We start from the raw sequence: 17,177 nt of genomic DNA on the forward strand, positions 1-17,177 counted from the left end.
AGTCGGTGGTGGTAATGCACCTTTAAGTTAGTTTGCCAAATGCCAAAAAACCCTAAAGGCCCCGTCACACTTATTCGGAATTAGCAGGAATCAAGCAGAACCAGCCGGAATGAAAAATTTTTAAAAATTCATGCCACATTTGGGCGGGAATTTAAAACTGACCAACATTCTTACAGCTTTGTAAGAATGCCGTTCGAATACTTAGAATGCGCTTTGAACCCGCCTCGATTGATTCTTGCACATTCCGGGTGTATTAACTTTCGAATGCAGTTCAAATGTAGTTGGAACACAGTAGGAATACCTAGAATGCTGTTAGAATGCAGTAAGAATATTAAGAATGCACTTCGAATGCCGTACGAGTGCGGTTCGATTGCTGCCTGAATACCACCCGAAGTCTGGTTGGAAGGTGCCTCGAATGCTGTACGAATTCACCTCAAATGCAGTCAGAATGGTCCCGGAATAACCGCTGAATATGTTTAGAATGTCTAAGAATTCAAAGAGAATGCAGCTTGAATACTTAGAATGTACTTCGAATATCACGAAATATACGAAGAATTTTCATTCCAACGACATTCCGGCTCATTCGAGGCACATTCAGGACATTCTGGCAGGATTTGAAGTGTCTTGCCATTTCGATTTTTCCCTCGAATGTGATCAGAATGTTTCGAATGCTGTTGGAATGCCGTAAGAATATTTAGAATGCAGTCAGAATGCAGTTAAAATACACTTCGAATGCCGTTCGATATTTCTCCTCTTCGAATGCACCTCAAATGTTTTGAGCATGAGCAAAACATTCAGGCCGGCCACAAGAATGGGCCCGAATGTTTGGAATGCACTCAGAATTTTTAGAATGCACTTCGAATATCCCGGAATATACGAAGAATTTTCATTCTGACGGCATTCCGGCTCATTCTGCCTCTAGTGTGACTACCCTATAAAGAAGAAGAAGAACAAAATGGTGGAGCGTGTCGCTAAACCAACTGAGGATGAAATGAAAACTATATTTGAAAACAAAACCCTAAAAAAATACAAACAAAATAGCAACGGAATATGGAATAAAAGTATTTGATAATAAGAAAGTATTATTTTTCAATAATTATTATTATAGCATTTTTCACTAATTGCTACTGTCATTTTAAGTGGAAATAATTTTTTCAGACATTTTGTATAAAGTTTTTATTTATCGAATTTGCAAAAAATAAAATAAAAATGCTTTGTTTCTCAAAATCCACTGAATGTGGATAGAATAAAACAGTTATTTCTCTCAATCACATCATACATGGCTTATAGCTCGGTGCTACACACCTCATCGGCTATCAGCTCATGTATGACTCGATTTCATGGAATAACTGTTTATATATCTCATCTCATCTCATTATCTCTAGCCGCTTTATCCTGTTCTACAGGGTCGCAGGCAAGCTGGAGCCTATCCCAGCTGACTACCGGCGAAAGGCGGGGTACACCCTGGACAAGTCACCAGGTCATCACAGGGCTGACACATAGACACAGACAACCATTCACACTCACATTCACACCTACGGTCAATTTAGAGTCACCAGTTAACCTAACCTGCATGTCTTTGGACTGTGGGGGAAACCAGAGCACCCGGAGGAAACCCACGTGGACACGGGGAGAACATGCAAACTCCGCAAAGAAAGGCCCTCACCGACCATGGGGCTTGAACCCGGACCTTCTTGCTGTGAGGCGACAGCACTAACCATTACACCACCGTGCCGCCCACTATCTATATACTGTATGTATATCTGTGGGATATGTTGGTGGCACAAGGGGGGACCTACACAGTATTAGACAGGTGATTTTAATGTAATGGCTGTTCAGTGTGGGTGGCACGGTGGTGTAGTGGTTAGCACTGTCACCTCATAGCAAGAAGGTCCTGGGTTTGAGCCCAGCGGCCAACGAGGGACTTTCTGCGTTGAATTTGTATGTTCTTCCCATGTCTGCGTGGGTTTCCTCCGGGTGCTCTGGTTTCCCCCACAGTCCAAAGACATGCAGGTTAAGGCCCGGTCCCACTGCACTTATGGATGCAAAGAGGATGTAAAACGTAAAAAAATCTTTGCCATCCGTTGGAAAACGCTATGCATCCGTTGTGTACTCATTGCATACGTGCTTCATACGCTCTATCCATCGAGCATCCGTCCACTGTGATTTCATCCGCGCAAAAAGTTTTGAGCTGCACAAAACTTTTAGAACGGATGAACTTTCCGCTGTGTACGATGTAAATCCGCGACATATACGAGCAACAAACGTTCTATGTCCATTATCATCCGTTAAACGTCTGCTGTATCCTCTCTGCATCCTCTGGGCATCCTCGCAACTCACATCCGCTGCAGCTGAAAACGGAAAGAGGGAGGAAAGATAAGGTACATGAAACGTCTATTCATCGTTAGTAGCACGGAAATAGAAAGGATGTAAGCGTATGCATCTCGTATATAAAGTATTCAAAACGGACAAAGCGTTTATATCTGGGATGTATCTCGTATATTTAGGATGTCTGGAGTATGTCTAGAGTATGTAGAAGGACACCTAGCGGACAATCGGTCTGCATCCGATATACATCCGCGCAACATGCCCTTTGTTTCCGTTAGGCGTACGTGATGCAGCCCCTTCACCCGCTATGCATCCGCTCTTTCTGCTATGCATCCGCTTCTCAGTTATCACCGGTAACCCCTTCGGAGCTGTCATCCACTTCCATCCGCTTTCATCCGCTAGGCTTCCTATGAACATGCGTTTAACATCCCCGCTATATACTACCCACGTCCGTTCTTTTCCGTTCTGTTTTCGCAAATTTTGTCCATTTCTGGAGCGGATGAAAACGGATAGAGCCACCCCCGAAATTTTGCTCGTCCGCTGTGTCCTTTTTGCATACGTTTTGTGTCCATCGGCCAGTGGGACCGGGCCTTTAGGTACATGAAACGTCTATTCATCGTTAGTAGCACGGAAATAGAAAGGATGTAAGCGTATGCATCTCGTATATAAAGTATTCAAAACGGACAAAGCGTTTATATCTGGGATGTATCTCGTATATTTAGGATGTCTGGAGTATGTCTAGAGTATGTAGAAGGACACCTAGCGCAGTGAACGGTCTGCATCCGATATACATCCGCGCAACATCCCCTTTGTTTCCGTTAGGCGTACGTGATGCATCCCCTTCATCCGCTATGCATCCGCTCTTTCTGCTATGCATCCGCTTCTCAGTTATCACCGGTAACCCCTTCGGAGCTGTCATCCACTTCCATCCGCTTTCATCCGCTAGGCTTCCTATGAACATGCGTTTAACATCCCCGCTATATACTACCCACGTCCGTTCTTTTCCGTTCTGTTTTCGCAAATTTTGTCCATTTCTGGAGCGGATGAAAACGGATAGAGCCACCCCCGAAATTTTGCTCGTCCGCTGTGTCCTTTTTGCATACGTTTTGTGTCCATCGGCCAGTGGGACCGGGCCTTTAGGTACATGAAACGTCTATTCATCGTTAGTAGCACGGAAATAGAAAGGATGTAAGCGTATGCATCTCGTATATAAAGTATTCAAAACGGACAAAGCGTTTATATCTGGGATGTATCTCGTATATTTAGGATGTCTGGAGTATGTCTAGAGTATGTAGAAGGACACCTAGCGCAGTGAACGGTCTGCATCCGATATACATCCGCGCAACATCCCCTTTGTTTCCGTTAGGCGTACGTGATGCAGCCCCTTCATCCGCTATGCATCCGCTCTTTCTGCTATGCGTCCGCTTCTCAGTTATCACCGGTAACCCCTTCGGAGCTGTCATCCACTTCCGTCTGCTTTCATCCGCTAGGCTTCCTATGAACATGCGTTTAACATCCCCGCTATATACTACCCATGTCCGTTCTTTTCCGTTCTGTTTTTGCAAATTTTCGCCAATTTTGTCCATTTCTGGAGCGGATGAAAACGGATAGAGCCACCCCCGAAATTTTGCTCGTCTGCTGTGTCCTTTTTGCATACGTTTTGTGTCCATCGGCCAGTGGGACCGGGCCTTTAGGTTAATTGGTGGCTCTAAATTGACCATGAGTGTTTGTCTCTATGTGTCAGCCTGGCGACTTGTCCAGGGTGTACCCTGCCTCTTGCCCATAGTCAGCTGGGATAGGATCCAGCTTGCCCGTGACACTTATGGTGTGATAATCCCAACCCAAGATTTAGAATCTTAAATTCCCATTACATTAGAATCAAATTGAGCTTATTGATTATGTGAATACATCTACAAGAAACAGATTCAGATTAGCCTCCATTAGTTTCTTAAACCAAGATAGAAGTCCAGAAGTTGTGTCATATTTTAAAGGAGTTGCACATGTATACATAATTTGTGATGTAATGATATTGGTTACAAAAGCAATGACATACTATTTTTCCAATTTTGTTTAAAAAACATACAGTATATTGTCTTATCCCTCGTGTTAAGGGATCACTTGGAAATAAAATGCTAGCCACTGTAGAAGATAAATACCTAGAACCTGTTGTCGGACAGAGCATATGCATTAAACTAAACCTCTTCATTTGGACTTCTTTCAGTTGTCAGGAGGAATAGGGTCAAACAGGGCATATCAGTGTCAAACAGATACATCAAGGATTGCGAATCCCATGTGGCTGAGTGCGGACTGAATGGACAATTGGACCCAAATGTATTTCTGTGGTGCTGTGGTGTGATTATATTGGGGGGTGGGGCAGGGGTTTATATGGCTAATTATAACCAAACTTTTCTTTTTACTTTGTATAAATATACCAGAATAAAGCATTTGTAACAAGGGGTATGAGGGTTTAGGTATGGCTTCATATCCTCATTTATTTGCAACATCAACAAGCTCATTAATGTGTTTGAAATCAGGAAACAGGCAAGGGTCACACAAGATTCAAGACACACAATCAACAAGATTCAGGGATAATCCAAAACAATATATGTTAGGGGAAAAAAGGGTCAGGTGCAGTGCATTTTCAGGTAGACTTTGAGTTTGGAAATATTTTGCAAACCTGGAACTTGGCTTTTTCAAAGAATGTCGTTTTCAGAGGTCTCAGGTTGAGAGCCATCTGTGGGTTTGGTCTGTGATGCCTGTTTTAAATGATGTTTTGGTGATGAATGGCACATTGAACACTGACGAGCAGTTTTCCAGGTGTTTTTGCTCCTCTGCATTCATTCATTTACCAACAGGACTGGATTGTTGGATATACTATTTGAGAGAGAGAGAGAGAGAGAGAGAGACCCTCAGGTGAGTTCTGGCTGGAAGGAAGTGTTGATACCATGGCCATAAGCATTTTTTCATAGCATTTTCTCTCAGCTTTTAGTGGCCAAAAAGCAGTGGAGTTCTTTCCCTGATTTAGACTCAGATGTTTTCCTTGTCTCCTTTTTTTATGAAGTGTTGCATAAGTGATTATTCTTTCTCCCTTTCTTACTTTCTCACTTCACATTACACTGTATCAATAAGCGATTACATCAGCCCTGAAATTCATCACCACTGAGATACTGATTAACACTAAGAAACTGTTTCACTTATACTTTGGTATTCTCTCTCTCTCTCTGCAGTCCTCAGGCACCAGTGTGATGGTGGACATTGCAGTGATGGGTGAAGCCCATGGACTAATCTCAGACCTCCTGGCTGATCCATCACTGCCTCCAAACACCTGCAGTTCATTGAGAGCTGTTAGTAAACTGCTCAATACCCAACTCACCTTTCAGCCCCTGCACCACCGGTCACGCATCAACCCTCTGCTAGTTTCCACTGATGGATACCCCTGCACTGACTTTGAGGAGGGTGATAGACTGGCTATCCCTAAGGTAGGATCTCATTCTGGACTTTAGTAAATGCAGCATCTTAACATGATAGTTTCCATACTGGAGGAAATAGGGTTCCATTCTTACAAAGGAATAAAAACTCTGCTGCATTAAAATCATGATGATGACATAGTGACATTCATTAATCGTGGGCATCAGTGAGCTCATGTATGCAGAAGAGGGCAGTTGGTGCTTTCATCTGACCAGCAGTTTGAAAAGAAGTAGTTGGCTGGCTTCACATGTCTCTGAGAATGCATGGATTAGCCTTCACCCACCATGGCTGGTAGCTGTCGTGTGATATGGGAGAGCTGGCTGGTGCTTGGGAATTTGAAGATGACTGAATTGGGACCAAAATGGGGGGAAAACAGAGCTACAGCTAACTTCCACCACCTCTCTCTCTGACAAGTACATACACACATACTTGTCCCATTTCTCAGCAAAGAAATCGTATAGCCTCTATGGAAGTAGACAGTGACATACATTCTCAAAGAAGCTAGAACTGGTGCGTGGAAAAGAATTGAGACACTTAAAAAGATTTTACCAGGAAAAACACACAAAGTACAGCATGTTAAAACAGCTCTCAAGCTCTGCTCCCATACTACAGTAAAATTAGCAAACAAAGTAGTTCATTAAACCCCTTTCATTAAACCAGACCTTTAAGCATGTCACACAGCACTGAGCACTGATCTTAAACAGACCACTGCTAGTCATCCGGCTTCCCAGAGTCCTCTGACAGTTGAGCTTTTAAATCTAGGATGAATTTAAGGTGATGTTTTGGCAGTCAGAGTGAAGAAAAACATGAACAAGCCTGGTTCCCTAAGAACTGTTTTATCTGTCATCTCTGCAGCTGTGTCAACATAGACATATTGGAAGGAGACAGGATGAAAATTTGGAATTGGTGTACATGAGAACTACAGTAATGCTAACACAATTCATAAAAGGTTGTAAAGAGCAGAAGCTGTTTTTTTCATTTCAGTTACAGACCTGTGTTGCTTTCATCTTGAAACGTGAAACTTGGGTAGCTCTGCAAAAGAAGTATTTGTTGAGCTGTTAGAAGTGTTTATTCATTTACTCAAAGCAAATTATTTCAAAAAATAATATTAAATTGGCTTAGCCTATTAACATTTTCACACCTTTAGAATTCACATCAGAATTGTACTGTAACAATCACCTGGTCTGTGGCCTCATTGATATCTCACAGGGCTAAAACACTGATTGAAATCAACACCTATTTTGTACTAGCCAGACCCACAGCCAAAAATGGTTCAGAAAACCGTTGGCTGTTGGCTAACCAAGAACATGTATATTGTCACCTGTGTGTGCGCGTTCTTTTCAACACACACACACACACACACACACACACACAATATATATATATATATATATATATATATTGTGTGTGTGTGTTTCCACACACACACAGTTGTGGTCAGAAGTTTACATACAGTGACATGAACAGGGTTCTCCACTTTTCCTAAATAAAAGGTGGTGGCAGGGGTTCAGGGGCTGCCTAGGCCCCCAATGAGGTCCGGGGCAGAGCCCTGGTGGGGGGCCCAGAGCTGATGGACTTTGGGCTTTTTTGACTGTGAAACTGGCCAATAAATGGATAGGAAATGCTAAATCATTGTTAAAATCATTTTACAAAAAATTAACACATTCTTACTGAACATATCATCTAATGGACAGCAGCCAAAGATAGAACTTTTAATACAAGATGTTTTATTGGGTCCGGTTTCCCAAAGTAGCAGCAGAAATTTAACACAAAGTAAATTATAATAATAAAATAAAAGTTAAAGTAATTATTACAACAAAAATAATTTGTCTACAAAACAGAATACTGTATTGAACTATGTTTGACCACCTGATTACGTGCACATTGCAGGACTACTACGGTACATAACAGACAGTACCCATGACCCAACTAATCCACCTCCCTTCAGAGGCCTAGATATAGTGGCCTGTCTCTACCCACTGGAAGGTACCAATTACTTTATATTACCAACATCACATAAGCCATACATTTATATAACAATTTCAGGTCTAAGTACATGCCAATAATTCATAAACAATATAATTCATAAACAAAATACCCAATTACAATAAATGCATAAATTTTTTACAATACACATAATTAATGTTAATCAGGTGAAACCACTACAATCCATGCATGAGCTGGTGCGCGTGCCCAAGACTGGCACTACAAAGCCACCCCGGCCTCCATAGTTTGGGTCCTTTGACCCAGGAACCCGGAAGTCCTGCAGTAAACAAACACAGTGAAGCAACGGGAAAATGCAGCTCTCGCCTACACAATCACAGATATGTAAAATAAAAGACCTGAACTTAACTAATGTGTGTGCTGTTATATGATTACTGTAACTATGTATGGTCAGAAAAGACGATAGATAAGCATAACCGTTGCACAAAACGCTACAAACACTCGCACAGTTATTAAGCTGCTGGCTAGCTGCAGCTTATAGCTTCCAACGTTACTATGTGTCAGTATAGTGTAATGTGGTGTGGTGTAGTGTAATTCAGGGATAGACCTCAATCTGCAAAGCTCTGTGTCACAGTCTGTATGCAGCCGGCGGGATGTTTTTCTATTGCAATCAGGTGGCCACTTCAGGTAGCCCCGTATGCATTTGTTTAATGGTCTATGTGCTAAATATTTATAAAATTATAATAAAGTGAATACTTTATGACTTATGTGGTATATACTGATGAAGTAAGGGTGGTTTTTTTTGGCCATGGGAAGGGTGGTGGGCCACTTTAAAAGTGCCTGTTGAGAACATTGACGAATGTCATCTTAGATATGAATATCATGGCAATATTTGGGCTTTCAATGATTTCTCTGAACTGTTCTTTTTCTGTGGCAGAATGATTGTACAGCATGCATCTTAAAACAAACAAACTAGAATTTGGTGCACAATTTTCTTTGGATTTTCTGAAATTAACACAGGGTAAAAAGTATACATACATGGTCAAAAATTTACATCCAGCACACCTAATATTTGTGAAAATGTCTCTTCTCAAGATTCACCTTGACCAAACCTTTTTTGTTTACCATGAACAAGCTTCTGTCAGAATTCTGGTTGGATATTTCATGACTCTTCATGGTAGAATTGGTAGAGTTCAATTAATTTTTTTTTCTTGGCATGGTCCATATACAGTACCATATTTTCAATAGGGTTAGAGTCAGGGCTTGTTTTAAGCGTAATGCTAGTCTGCTTTAAGTCAAGTCAACTTTATTGTCAAATATGCTATACATGCTCCACATACAGCACAGATGAAATTTCAGTCCTCTCTGACCCACGGTGCAAACAGGCAATGCAATAAATAAAAATAAAAATAGAATAACTGAAAAAACAAACAAACAAACAAACAAACAAACAATATAAACAGTATAAACACTCTAGATAAGAACTAGACGTAGACTAAACACTCATATATATATATATATATATACACACACACACACACACACAACCCCGATTCCAAAAAAGTTGGGACAAAGTACAAATTGTAAATAAAAACGGAATGCAATAATTTACAAATCTCAAAAACTGATATTGTATTCACAATAGAACATAGACAACATATCAGATGTCGAAAGTGAGACATTTTGAAATTTCATGCCAAATATTGGCTCATTTCAAATATCATGACGGCAACACATCTCAAAAAAGTTGGGACAGGGGCAATAAGAGGCTGGAAAAGTTAAAGGTACAAAAAAGGAACAGCTGGAGGACCAAACTGCAACTCATTAGGTCAATTGGCAATAGGTCATTAACATGACTGGGTATAAAAAGAGCATCTTGGAGTGGCAGCGGCTCTCAGAAGTAAAGATGGGAAGAGGATCACCAATCCCCCTAATTCTGTGCTGACAAATAGTGGAGCAATATCAGAAAGGAGTTTGACAGTGTAAAATTGCAAAGAGTTTGAACATATCATCATCTACAGTGCATAATATCATCAAAAGATTCAGAAAATCTGGAAGAATCTCTGTGCGTAAGGGTCAAGGCCAGAAAACCATACTGGGTGCCCGTGATCTTCGGGCCCTTAGATGGCACTGCATGACATACAGGCATGCTTCTGTATTGGAAATCACAAAATGGGCTCAGGAATATTTCCAGAGAACATTATCTGTGAACACAATTCACTGTGCCATCCGCTGTTGCCAGCTAAAACTCTATAGTTCAAAGAAGAAGCCGTATCTAAACATGATCCAGAAGCGCAGGCGTCTTCTCTGGGCCAAGGCTCATTTAAAATGGACTGTGGCAAAGTGGAAAACTGTTCTGTGGTCAGACGAATCAAAATTTGAAGTTCTTTATGGAAATCAGGGACGCCGTGTCATTCGGACTAAAGAGGAGAAGGACGACCCAAGTTGTTATCAGCGCTCAGTTTAGAAGCCTGCATCTCTGATGGTATGGGGTTGCATTAGTGTGTGTGGCATGGGCAGCTTACACATCTGGAAAGACACCATCAATGCTGAAAGGTATATCCAGGTTCTAGAGCAACATATGCTCCCATCCAGATGGCATCTCTTTCAGGGAAGACCTTGCATTTTACAACATGACAATGCCAAACCACATACTGCATCAATTACAGCATCATGGCTGCGTAGAAGAAGGGTCCGGGTACTGAACTGGCCAGCCTGCAGTCCAGATCTTTCACCCATAGAAAACATTTGGTGCATCATAAAACGGAAGATACGACAAAAAAGACCTAAGACAGTTGAGCAACTAGAATCCTACATTAGACAAGAATGGGTTAACATTCCTATCCCTAAACTTGAGCAACTTGTCTCCTCAGTCCCCAGACGTTTACAGACTGTTGTAAAGAGAAAAGGGGATGTCTCACAGTGGTAAACATGGCCTTGTCCCAACTTTTTTGAGATGTGTTGTTGTCATGAAATTTAAAATCACCTAATTTTTCTCTTTAAATGATACATTTTCTCAGTTTAAACATTTGATATGTCCTCTATGTTCTATTCTGAATAAAATATGGAATTTTGAAACTTCCACATCATTGCATTCCGTTTTTATTTACAATTTGTACTTTGTCCCAACTTTTTTGGAATCGGGGTTGTGTGTATATATATCACAGCTGGATAGTACAGTGGTAATGCTCACTGACTACGACGCAGGAGATCGGGGTTCGAATCCCGGTCGGGGCAAAACATCATCCAGTAAGGGTCCTTAGGCAAAACCCCTCATGATATATCAGCCTACCTCAGGAATGAGTGAAAACATAACTGATAGAGTCATACCGGCTCAGACGTCGCCCGGGTCAACAAGGTCTGCGTCAGTTGCTAGGGAACCAGGGCAAACTGATGAGAAATGGGCTACTGGAACAAGACATCGATGGACGAGGACAGAAAATATGGATTTGCTGGAATGCTACTATACAAGCAATCCCAGAGAGAGGGGATACATGCAGAGAATGTGGGACCATTGGATACTTCGAAACCCACAATCAAGGCTAACAAAGAAACAGCTATTAGCCCAGTGTTCCAACATCCATAATCGAAATCTGCTATCACAACTAGAGATTAATGAAATACAACAACGATGCTACGGCAAGGGGGAGCCAGGAAGACAGGTCAGCGGGGAGATGTCATCATCCCCACAACCAGAGATTGGGTACCAAGCCCCAACAGCTAACAGCCTCAACACAAGAGCTGCTGACCTGAGAAGGAAGATCGTGACCCAACTGGAAACCTGGAGCCCCCGAGAAATACCGAAGCTGAGTTGCCAAGTACCTTCAGAAGATCTACTAGTAGATGTGAATGCTGCTCTGAAGACAATCTCCACAAGAACCATCACTGAGACCAACAAGCTGATACACAGAACAGTAATCATGGAGATGCTTGGACACAAGGTGGGCTTGGGACATAACAAACAGTATCCACCATGGAAGAGACGATTAGAGGCCAAGATAAAGGCAGCAAGGAGAGAAGTTAGCCAGCTAGCTGAACTACAGAAAGGGAACATGGTGAATAAAGGGGCGCCCAGGAAGTACAACTCACTCTCCATACCAGAGGCACTCGAAACTGCCAAACAGCGACTAACAGCTCTGGCCACCCGGTTGAGGAGATACACCAAGGAAGGAGAGGCCAGGAGAATAAACAAGCTGTTCTCCACTGAACCAGCCAAGGTGTACTCTCAATGGCAGGGGAATAACAACCGGTCAGACCCACCAAGAGCTGAGGTGGAAAAATACTGGAAAGACATATGGGAAAGAAAGGCATCACACAACACCGATGCCCAATGGTTAGTGGACCTAAGAGCTGACCACAGCAACCTCCCAGAACAAGAACCAGTAACCATCTCAATGGCAGACGTCCAAGAAAGAGTGTCAAAGATGAAGAGCTGGACAGCACCAGGCCCCGATATGATCCATACGTACTGGCTGAAGAAGCTAACTGCACTCCATGAACGCCTAGCAGCACAGATGAACCAGCTGCTGAGGGATGGAACCCACCCAGAATGGCTAACCCAAGGCAGGACAGTCCTAATCATGAAGGACCCCCAGAAGGGACCCATCCCATCCAACTACCGGCCAATTACCTGTCTCTGCACAACATGGAAGGCCCTGTCAGGCATCATTGCGGCAAAAATGAGTAAGCATGTGGCTCAATACATGAGCGAGGCACAGAAAGGAATTGGCAGTAACACCAGAGGAGCCAAGCACCAGCTACTGGCCGATAGAACAGTCGCCCGAGACTGTAAGAAGAGACAGACCAACCTGTGCACTGCCTGGATTGACTACAAGAAAGCCTACGACTCAATGCCACACACATGGATACTGGAATGTCTGGAACTGTATAAGATCAACAGGAACCTAAGGACCTTCATACAGAACTCAATGGAAATGTGGAAGACAACCCTAGAGGCCAACTCAAAACCCATTGCCCAAGTCAACATCAAGTGCGGCATATACCAAGGAGATGCGCTATCACCACTGCTGTTCTGCATAGGCCTGAACCCCCTCAGTCAGATCATCACGAAGAGCGGCTACGGGTACCGATTCCGTAGTGGGGCAACAATCAGCCACCTGCTCTACATGGATGACATCAAGCTGTATGCCAGGAATGAGCGAGAAATAGACTCGCTGATCCACACCACCCGGATCTACAGCGATGACATAGGGATGTCATTCGGATTGGACAAGTGTGGCCGGATGGTCTCAAAGAGAGGCAAGATGATCCGGACTGAAGGGATTGACCTACCAGAGGGCAACATAGGTGATATCCAAGACAGCTACAAGTACCTTGGCATCCCACAGGCTAATGGAAACCATGAAGAGGCCACAAGGAAGTCAACCACAGCCAAATACCTCCAGAGAGTAAGGCAGGTCCTGAAAAGTCAGCTGAATGGTAAAAACAAGGTCCGAGCCATCAACATGTACGCACTACCAGTCATCAGATACCCCGCTGGTATCATAAACTGGCCAAAGGAGGAGATAGAAGCCACAGATATCAAGACTAGAAAGCTCCTCACCATGCATGGAGGGTTCCACCCCAAGTCCAGCACCCTGAGACTATACACTAAGCGGAAAGAGGGAGGCCGAGGGCTAGTGAGCGTCAAGACCACGGTCCAGGATGAAACATCGAAAATCCGAGAATACATCAGAAAGATGGCCCCAAAGGATGAACTGCTAAGTGAATGTCTCAGGCAGCAGAACCCTGATGAGAGTGCAGAGGAGGAGGAGGAACAGACAACCTGGAGAGACAAACCCCTACATGGCATGTACCACCGTCAGATAGAGGAAGTGGCTGATATCAAGAAATCCTACCAGTGGCTGGATAATGCAGGACTGACAGACAGCACAGAGGCACTAATCATGGTAGCACAAGAACAGGCCATAAGCACAAGAGCCATAGAGGCCAGGATCTACCAGAGTAGATCAGACCCAAGATGCAGACTGTGCAAAGAAGCCCCTGAAACAGTCCAGCACATAGTAGCAGGGTGTAAGATGCTAGCTGGATCAGCGTACATGGAGAGGCACAACCAAGTGGCTGGGATAGTATACAGGAACATCTGCAACCAGTATGGAATAGAAATACCCAAGTCCCAATGGGCCATACCACAGAAGGTGGCTGAGAACAACAGGGCCAAGATTCTGTGGGACTTCAGCTTCCAGACTGACAAACAGATCCTGGCTAACCAACCGGACATAGTGGTGGTGGACAAAGAGCAGAAGAGGGTGGTGGTGATAGATGTGGCGATCCCAGCTGACGCCAACATCAGGAAGAAGGAACATGAGAAACTTGAGAAGTATCAAGGGTTGAAAGAGCAGCTGGAACGGATGTGGAAGGTCAAGGGTTGCGTGGTCCCTGTGGTAGTGGGGGCACTTGGGGCAGTAACCCCCAAACTGGGAGAGTGGCTCCAGCAAATCCCAGGAACAACATCTGAAGCCTCAGTCCAGAAGAGCGCAGTCCTAGGAACATCGAAGATACTGCGCAGAACCCTCAAACTCCCAGGCCTCTGGTAGAGGACCCGAGCTTGAGGATGACATGGATACCACCCCCCCGCCGGGGGTGAGAAGGAGATTTTTTATATATATATATATATATATATATATATATATATATATATATATACACACACATGCACACACACACATGTAAATTGGTGCAAATAAACAAACAGTCAAGGGCACTTGAGGTATAGCAGGTAAACATGAAATAAGCAGTATAAACAAACTAGCAGCTGTTAAGGTGAGGTAGTGCGGAATAGTGCAAATGAGCGAGGTAAAGTGAGATGTGCGGTCCCTGAGTTCAGTGTGTTAATGAACGATGAGATGTGTGTGTGTGTGTGTGTGTGTGTGTGTGTGTGTGTGTGTGTGTGTTTGGGGGGTGGAAAACTGTGAGGATGACATGTCAGATGCTGAAGGGGGGGCAAGGGGGTGTGCGAGCAGAATCTGTGGCAGGGGGCAGAGGGGGAGGAGGGGCGGGGCAGAGGGAGGAGGAGGGGCAGAACAGGGAGGGAGTTGAGCCTCCTGACCGCCTCGTGAAAGAAACTGTTCTTGAGCCTGCTGGTTTTGGCCCGGAGACTCCGCAGTCTCCTCCCCGATGGCAGCAGACTGAAGAGGTTGTGAGATGGGTGGGTGGGGTCACGTGCAATTCTGATGGCTTTGCGGGTAAGGCGGGAGTTATAAATATCCATTAGAGAAGGGAGAGAGACACCAATGATCCTCTCAGCTGCTCTCACGATGCGCTGCAGAGACTTGCAGCAGGACACAGTGCAGGCGCCGTACCACACGGTGATGCAGCTGGTCAGGATGTTCTCGATGGTGCCTCTGTAGAAAGTGTGCATGATGGGGGCCGGGGCTCTTGCTCTCCTCAGTTTGCAGAGGAAGTACAGACGCTGTTGGGCTTTTTTGGCCAGTGATATGGTGTTGTTGCTCCAGGACAGGTCTTCAGAGATGTGTACACCCAGAAACTTGGTGCTGCTCACCCTCTCCACTGCAGCACCGTCGATAGATAGTGGAGCATGCTGGGTGTGCTCTCTCCTGAAGTCCACAACAATCTCCTTCATCTTCTCCACGTTCAGACGGAGATTGTTGTCCTTGCACCACATGGTCAAGTGGCTCATCTCACTCCTGTAGATTGTCTCATCGCCATTGTTGATGAAACCCACCACAGTCGTGTCATCTGCAAACTTAATGAAGAGATTAGAGTTGGATGTTGGTGTGCAGTTGTGGGTCAGCAGAGTGAAGAGGAGGGGGCTTAGCACACATCCTTGGGGGGCCCCCGTGTTCAGTGTGATGGTGCTGGAGGAGTTGCTGCCGACCCGTACAGTCTGTGGTCTCCCCGTCAGGAAGTCCAGCAGCCAGTTACACAGGGAGGTGTTGAGTCCCAGCTGGTCCAATTTATGAATGAGCTGCTGAGGAATGATTGTGTTGAATGCTGAGCTAAAGTCTATGAACAGCATTCTGACATACAAGTCTTTTGTCTCCAGGTGGGTGAGGACTGAGTGGAGGGCAGTGGAGATGGCGTCATTGGTCGAACGGTTGGACCGATATGCAAACTGGAAAGGGTCCAGGGCAGGGGGGAGGGCAGACTTGATATGCCGCATGACTAGCTGCTCGAAGCACTTCATGAGGATGGGACTGAGTGCGACAGGGCGGTAGTCATTGAAGCAGGAGGGAGACGGCTTCTTCGGGACCAGGATGATGGTAGTGGTTTTGAGGCACGTTTGGACAACAGCCTGGCTCAATGAGATGTTGAAGATCTCTGTACAGACATCTGTGAGCTCCTCGGCACAGTCTCTCAGGACACGGCCAGGAATGTTATCAGGACCCGGGGCTTTTCGTGCATTTGTCATCCTGAGAGCTCTCCTCACGCTGTCTGGGGACAGCGTCAACACCTGGTCACCGGGAGGTGGTGGGGTCTTCTGTGCCGTGGTGCTGTTGTCTGCCTCAAAGTGAGCGAAGAAGTCGTTCAACTGATTCAGCAGAGACGTGGAGTTGTCACAGGTCTGCGGCGAGGGCTTGTAGTCTGTGATGGTCTGAATCCCCCGCCACAGGTTCCTGGTGTCTCTGCTGTCGTTGAAATGGTCATTATCCTCCACAACCAGTTCTGATGCATGTTTGGGTTCATTGTCCCGTTGTAACTCCCAATCATGTTCAAGTTTCCAATGGTTTGAGGTTATGTTGAATAATTCTGAGGTAGTCCTTCATTATCCCATCCGCTTTGTGGAATTAACCAGTTCCACTGTCAGTAAAACAGCCCCAGAGCATGATGCTGCTACCACCACCACTAGCTGGTACAGTGTTCCTCTGTACATCGTGGTCATTGTGGCCAAACAGCAATTGGTTTTCATCTTTGTCTCATGTGACCATACAGCTTTCCTCCAGAAGGCTTTTTCTTTGTCCATGTGGTCAGTTGCAAACTTTAGTTAAGCTTGAAGGTGTCAATTTTGGAGCAGGGGGTTATTTCTTGGATAGCAGCCTCTTAGTCCATGGTGATATAAAACTCACTGAACTGTAGACAGTGATCCATCAGCTTCCAGTTCATGGCAGGGCTGTGCCATGGTGGTTCCTGGGTTGTTCCTGACCATCTCATCTCATTATCTCTAGCCGCTTTATCCTGTCCTACAGGGTCGCAGGCAAGCTGGAACCTATCCCAGCTGACTACGGGCGAAAGGCGGGGTACACCCTGGACAAGTCGCCATGTTCCTGACCATCCGAACCAATTTTCTTTCAGCTGAGGGTGACAGTTTGGATTTTCTTGAAGCAAAGTGGCTTGACAAAGTGACTACACCTCCAAGTAACTTACATACAATTGTTTGAACTGATCTTGGGATCTGTAGCTGTTTAGAAATGGCTCTAAGAGACACTCCTGAGTTGTGTACATCTGTGATCCTCTTT

The 17,177-nt window shown here is 44.6% G+C and overlaps 1 protein-coding gene across 3 annotated transcripts in view; it reads left to right on the top strand.

Annotated features, from left to right (window-relative positions):
* The window catches only part of pde3a (phosphodiesterase 3A, cGMP-inhibited), a 226,517-nt gene that overhangs the window by 121,360 nt on the left and 87,980 nt on the right, over window positions 1-17,177 (top strand). For all 3 annotated transcript variants that reach the window (XM_060903854.1, XM_060903855.1, XM_060903856.1), the window contains exon 2: window positions 5,556-5,807. In XM_060903854.1, coding sequence (XP_060759837.1) covers window positions 5,556-5,807 — 252 coding nt within the window. The remainder of the gene's footprint in view (window positions 1-5,555; window positions 5,808-17,177) is intronic.

This window comes from Neoarius graeffei, chromosome 21 (genome assembly GCF_027579695.1).
Source record: "Neoarius graeffei isolate fNeoGra1 chromosome 21, fNeoGra1.pri, whole genome shotgun sequence".
NCBI classification, from domain to species: Eukaryota; Metazoa; Chordata; class Actinopteri; order Siluriformes; family Ariidae; genus Neoarius; species Neoarius graeffei.